This window comes from Mesoplodon mirus (assembly GCF_964341445.2).
Source record: "Mesoplodon mirus genome assembly, chromosome: X".
NCBI lineage: Eukaryota > Metazoa > Chordata > Mammalia > Artiodactyla > Ziphiidae > Mesoplodon > Mesoplodon mirus.
Genome location: NC_138981.1, coordinates 58,854,465 through 58,860,998, shown reverse-complemented (window position 1 = coordinate 58,860,998; position 6,534 = coordinate 58,854,465). Strand labels below are relative to the sequence as shown.

Below are 6,534 nucleotides of genomic sequence, written 5' to 3'. Positions count from 1 at the left end.
GTGGCTCAGTGGTTAAGAATCCTGGGGACACGGGTTCCAGCCCTGGTCGGGGAAGACCCAACCCCACATGCCGCGGAGCAAGAAAGGTGGGAACTTGGCATAGTCACTCCGCTAGGGTAGGACGGTGCAGATGTCTTCCTGGTCACCGGCCTCCGGTTCCCCTAACCCCGTGAAAGAAGCAACCCAGGGACGATCGAGGAGGATAGAAGAGCGAGGGGGGAAGAAGGGGGGGCGGGGGTGGAGAGAGGGGGTGAACTCTGAGTAAAATGAATCAACAAAACCCTGAGAAAACCGAAGGAAAAAAGCGGAGCCTGCTGAGGAGACGCGGCGGCGGCAGCTTCGGCTCCAACGGCAGCCGCCACGGCGATGGCGGCAGCGGGCCTACAAGAGACGGCAGGCCAGGCACCTGACGGAGCCGGCGTCGAGCGGCTTCACCGAGTTGTAGTGCTCCCCGCACATGGAGTAGCTCCTGTAGACCAGGGTGAGCGGCTTCTTGGTGTACTCCTCTCCGTAGACGACGGCGGGCGAGTTGGCCTGGATCACCTCGATGGGGGTCTGCAGGACGTGCGACAGGGCCCTCAGCTCGAGCTGGCCTCCACACGACGCGCTGAGCACGATGTCGTCGCAGCAGCTCAAGAAGTCGTCGCGGCTGCAGGCGTCGCTGCAGAAGGGCAGGAAGTCCTCGACATGCTTCCGCATGTACTCGGCGGTGCGCCTCCGCAGGCTCTCCACGGTCACGGAGAACACCAGCTGGTCTTGGATGGCGCGGTACATGCAGTGGCCGTCGGCCGGGATAGCCTTCATCTCCAGATTCCTGGCCCACAGGATGCCGTCGAGCTTCCTTTCCTCGTCATGGCGGAAGCTGGCCAGGTGCTCCATCTCAGCCTTGGCCATCCTCTCCTGCCTTTCTCTCTCGAGGGCCACCTTTCTTTCGCGCCTTCTCTGTGCCCTCGAGAGGTGAGGAGGCTTGTCCTCGAGATCCAGCTTGCCCAGATCTTCAGTGACTGAATCGAGGTTGCTGTTATCAGGGAAACTCTCCTGGAACTTCTGCAGCTCCTGCTGCTGCTTCTGCTCCATCTCGGCCTCGAGGCGGGCCACATCGAGGAGCAACTGCTTTCTTCTCTTCTCGTCCCTCTTGGGGACCGAGCTCTTCATGCCCTGAATGTGGGCCTGCAGCTCTGCCTTCTCGCGCTTGTGGCGTCGTAACATCCGCTGATGCTCACTCTGTGCATCTCCCATGATGTTTAAGGGCAGGCGAGAATCGAAGTTTGGTGGCTGAAGTACCGCTACAGTTCGCGTCAACAGTCTAACCACCCAACCGGCTAGAGCTCCTCAGCCTCCCGTGGCGGCTGTACTCTCTTCCCCTCACCCGCGGCTGCCCTCACTCTATTAACGGCCCTCTCTGCCATTGGCCACTGTCTCTCCACGGCTACGCCTCCTAAACACTCCTGGCACTAGGATTGGCTGTTGGGAGACACTACGTATGCCCCCAGTAGACCCCGTAGCAAGGGGTGCTTCCGGTTTTAGCGGGGTTCCTGTCCCGGATGTAAAATCCCGCCTTGGTGCATCATGTGCAGCAACTGAGCTTGTGGAGATTTTCGTGGGCTCTGAACTGCGTACTTCACTTCCTAGCCTGAACACAGTGCAGACACTGGTCGTGCTTGAGAATCACATGACAAATACTGTTACACCAGATGAATGTGCCCTTGACACCGGACTTCCCATTGCTCCCAGTGTTCAGGAGGCAATGTGGCTCTCTCCAGTTCTTTAGTTGCCTTGACTGATGAACCCTTAATTTTGTGTATCAGAACAAGATATTTCCTTATGTTCCTGGGAACACAGAATCCTTTCAGTTTAGGCCTCAAATCCACCCTGTCCCATCTCAGTGTGAGAAAGCAACAACCTTAAAGTTCACTACAGCTGAGCAGACTTCGTCTTGTGCCAACAGAATGCACCTACCCTAAACTCCCCTTCTCCTGGGTTCCCAGCTTCCAAAATGGGCTCCCATGAAGCATGACAGTTGGCCTTCATCAAGCCACTTCCTTCTGATTATTTTGAATCTCTAAAAGTTCTAAAAAATAAAATAAAGTAAAATAAAATCCCTAAGCTCTTTCAAACATGCTCTCATCCTGCCCCACTCTGCTCATCTGTATCGTGAATTCCCAAACAGGAAGGCTCTTGAGACAACCTCCTCCCTGTTACAAATGAGGAAAGTGGACATTTGTCCAAGTTTTTACATATATCAAAACTTCAGTCGTTTTTAGTGCTAACTAGGATTCCATGATATGGATGTACTGTAGTTCACTTAACCATTCACCTGTTGAAGGACATCTGGGCTGTTTCCAGTTTGGGGTTGTTACAACCCCTGCTATAAACATCCATATACAGGTGTTTTGTGTGAGCACAAGGCTTCATTTCTCTGGGAAAAAAATGCCCAGGAGTGCAATTTCTGGGTCATATTATAAGTGTATGTTTAGTTTGTGAAGAAGCTATTTTCCAGAGTGGTTGTACCATTGTGCGTTCTCACCAGCAGTGTATGCGCAATCAGGTTTCTCTGCATCCTCACCAGCATTTGGTGTCGTCATCATTTTTTATTTTTAGTCATTCTGATAGATGTGTAGTGGTCTCATTTTACAAATTACTTTGCAGCTTCGTTTTTCTAATGAGTACTTAAAATATGAAGCTACTTTTAGGAAAACACTGAATTAAAATTTTTTTAACTTGAATTATTCATTATAATGATTTTCTGTGTTTTAAGAAAGACTTTAACTTTTAATCAGGCTAGCTATTGTGTATGGAGGTAGCACTACCATACTGAAATTTTTAAAATTTAACATTTAGAGCAAGCCTGTTAGGGAAATTTTTATTCACTGGAAAAAAGTCATGGCTAATTGTTTTTTCATTAAAAAAAGAAAAGCATTTGCAATTTTAAATGATGTTTTTCTTAATTTAAAAAGGTCTTTTGTTTGCAGAAAAGAATACTACAAAATGATTTTAATGAGTCTCACAGTATCTAGGAATCTTTACACTGATTGATTTTTATTGAAATACAATATAAAATAAAACTGTAATATATGCTCACTGTCAATAATCTGGAGAAATTAAATTCCATAATTCTCCTGGGAGAAAACCCCTGTGAACATTTTTTTTTTTTTTTTTTTTTTTTTGCGGTACACGGGCCTCTCACCGCTGTGGCCTCTCCCGTTGCGGAGCACAGGCTCCGGACGCGCAGGCTCAGCGGCCATGGCTCACGGGCCCAGCCGCTCCGCGGCATGTGGGATCTTCTCGGACCGGGGCACGAACCCGTGTCCCCTGCATCGGCAGGCAGACTCTCAACCACTGCGCCACCGGGGAAGCCCTCTGTTAACATTTTGTGTTTATTCTTGCCATGCCTATTCTACTCAAATAGAACTGTTAAACAAAGAAACAACAGACCCAAAATGAAGTCACGTGTGCTATGCCCCACATCAGTAAACCAAGACTTAATACGTAACCAAATTGCAGTTTTAGCCCATCCCATGAAAGTGACTTTAACCAGTCAGTCTGGAATTTCCTGGCCAGCACTAGTGAGGTAGTCTGCCACATAGACCCCTGCCTTCCCCAAAAGGAAGGTGACCTCTGTCTGAAATAACCCCTTATTTTGTTGATGACTTCTTTGTCCCACCCCTTCTCTGCCTTTCAAAACCTTCCGTTTTGTACAGTTCCTTGGAGCTCCTCACTACTTGGTGGATGGGATGCTGTCCCATTTGTGAATTGCTGAATAAAGCCAATTGATCTTCAAATTCACTCAGGTGAATTTTGTTTGTTAACAGAACTCTAAGCGGTGCTCCCTGCCATCCTGTCTGCCTATCGCCCTCCCCACCTTGGCCTCTGGGGACCTCCCTTCTCTCTTCAAAGATCAGTGAGGGAAATACATCAAGGCTAAAAATTTGACCTGGCTCAAAGTAAAAAGTCAAAACAACAAACAACAAAGCAAAACAGAAAGTTCTTAAATTTCAAAGTTTCTGCGGCAATTTCTTTGTGTCACCAAGGTTTAGTGGTTCTGCTTTTAGACAAGGCATTGTAGTGGGCCTCAGGTCTCTGCATCAGTAGAAGCAGAAGAAAGAAACAGAAACTGCTTTGCAAATGATGCAAAACTCAAAATCCATTGTGGGTCCGATTTCAGGAAAAAATTATACTGCTTTTAATGGAATTAATGATCCCCTCATCTTAGCAATGAAGGAAGGAAGGGCCAGAGAGGGGGAGTGTTGGGCTGATGGTCACACTGCAGAATTCCACGGCTGACTCGTCTGTGTCACGTTTCCCACCGCACTGTGCTGCTGCCACACGCAGCCTTGACATGACTCTTGGCTGTAAGTCAGGCAGAACAGTCCCAACATAGCTTCTGGGGCCATCGGGAGGAATCCCTCATGAAACGGCTGTAAATTCATCTATGAGATTCAAAGAGACCTTGTACGTGCCCTCCGACAATGCCCACGTGTGAGCGAGAGACTCCTCATGAGCTCTGCAAGCCTGAAATCGCCTTGTAAAGGTGGAGGGCAGGCCTGGAGAGGAGAAATTCCTGCGGTGGAACACACGTGCATCTGCCCCTAGGGCCTGCCTCCTCCTTGGCCAAAGCAAAGAGCCTGTTCAAGCAAACTCAAGTGGATTTAAAGAAACACACTTATTTTTCCCTGAAAAAGTAATGTGTTCGGGCTTCCCTGGTGGTGCACTGGTTAAGAATCCACCTGCCAATGCAGTGGACACAGGTTCAAGCCCTGGTCCAGGAAGATCCCACATGCCTCGGAGCAACTAAGCCCGTGTGCCACAACTACTGAAGCTCGCGCGCCTAGAGCCCGTGCTCCACAACAAGAGAAGCCACCGCAATGAGAAGCCTGCACACTGCAACAAAGAGTAGCCCCCGCTCAGGGCAATTAGAGAAAGCCTCGTGCAGCAACAAAGACCCTACAAAGCCAAAAACAAAAAAAAGAAAGTAAAAATCTCATAATCTCACAATTCAGACTTCACAATTCACTGCTGACATTTGGCTTGTAGCTTTTTAGTGTTTCATTTATATATGCATGTATGTATATCTGTATGTATATTACTGTATAAATGTATATGTATACATATGTATATATAATATGATTCTTATTATAGTAAAATAAATACAATTTACCATTTTAACCAAAAGATGTGGAATTTAGACTTTACTGTCTCTGAGGATTATTTGCTTTCCTTGAAAGCAGTGGGATGTGTGTATGACAAAGAGACAGGCTGTGAACTGTGGTCAAATAGTTACCTACTAGAGAACTACAGGAGGAAGGGTGTAGAGCCCTCCCTGCATTGTCCTGCTGAAGCTCCTGTCTTATTATTATCAACTGAAAAATTCTCAGCTTGGTGACTACTGATGGGTGACACACTCTTGTCTTGCTACTGCTTTTATTTATTTATTTATTTGGCTGTGCCATGTGGCTTGTGGGATCTTAGTTCCCTGACCAGGGATTGAACTCGGGCCCTTGGCAGTGAAAGCGTGGAGTCCTAACCACTGGACCACCTGGGAAATCCCGTACTGCTTTTATTCTTAAAATTTGATTATATACTTAAAATTTTAAACTCTATTTATATTTTGAATAATCAGTGCTTTTACACCCTATTCTCAGCTGCTGAGTTGGTCTCCTTGGAGTTTCTTGTGTATCATTTCTAAGAGTCTGTGCTCACTCATATGCTCCTTTCAGTTTGGCTCAGAGGTACAAAAAGCTTTAGTGTACAAAGGTTGTATATGTGAAACTGGGGACACTCTACTTGATTGGTAATTGAAGGGATTTTTAAGGGCCTATCTCAGTGGACCTCTTCCTGAGATACTCCAGCCAGAAACCAGGGAATCACCTCTGATCCTGTCTTTGTCTTTACCCTCCTCATAAAACAAATGTTAATTCTACTCCCAGTGTCCATCACTTTGGTCCCCTGTTCTCTCCCTGCTGCCACAGCCCCAGGCCACGTCAGCGTCGTCTGTCATGGATGAAAAGACAGCCTCTCAAATCAGCCTCTTGCCTCCAATCTCTCTCCTTGCAATCCATTCTTTCCCCTAAGATTCCTTATCTCTAAAGCATAGCTCTGATGTCTCATTCCTTCTGAAAAACAAACTTTTAACGGATTCTACTGCCCCTAGGGTAACATTCTAACTCCTGAGTACAGAAGATTTTTTTCCACAAAGGATGGAGCAAGTGGCAGAAATATTCTCTCTTCTCGGATGTGGCTGGTCACTGAATCTGGGCCCTACGGGAAGGCAGCTCATGATCAGAAACTCATGACCGGGATCAGAACCCGGTTACTCCCAGGACCCCTCAGGGATGCTTGCATTCCTGGGAATGGACAAACACTCATTCACATCAGACTGCCACAGGCCCCCGAGTTCTCACTTACTCCTTAGAGAGCCCACTCCCCAGGGGCTAGAATACCCCGAGTAGCCCGTTCTTGGTTTCAAGGTAGCTGAGAAGCCCAGATAAAGCGGCTTCGTGGACATGGGAAAACACCGCTGCCGCTCCCCATTTC

General features: G+C 47.6%; 1 protein-coding gene across 1 annotated transcript; it reads right to left on the bottom strand.

Annotated features, from left to right (window-relative positions):
* Nucleotides 1-381: 381 nt before the first annotated feature.
* On the bottom strand, nt 382-2,767 carry LOC309796193 (OTU domain-containing protein 6A-like; the record flags this gene model as incomplete). Its single annotated transcript, XM_082609251.1, has 1 exon — nt 382-2,767. Exon 1 carries the CDS (start codon nt 1,237-1,239, stop codon nt 382-384), a length of 858 nt encoding a protein of 285 aa, XP_082465377.1. The 5' UTR covers nt 1,240-2,767.
* Between the last annotated feature and the right edge of the window lie 3,767 nt (nt 2,768-6,534).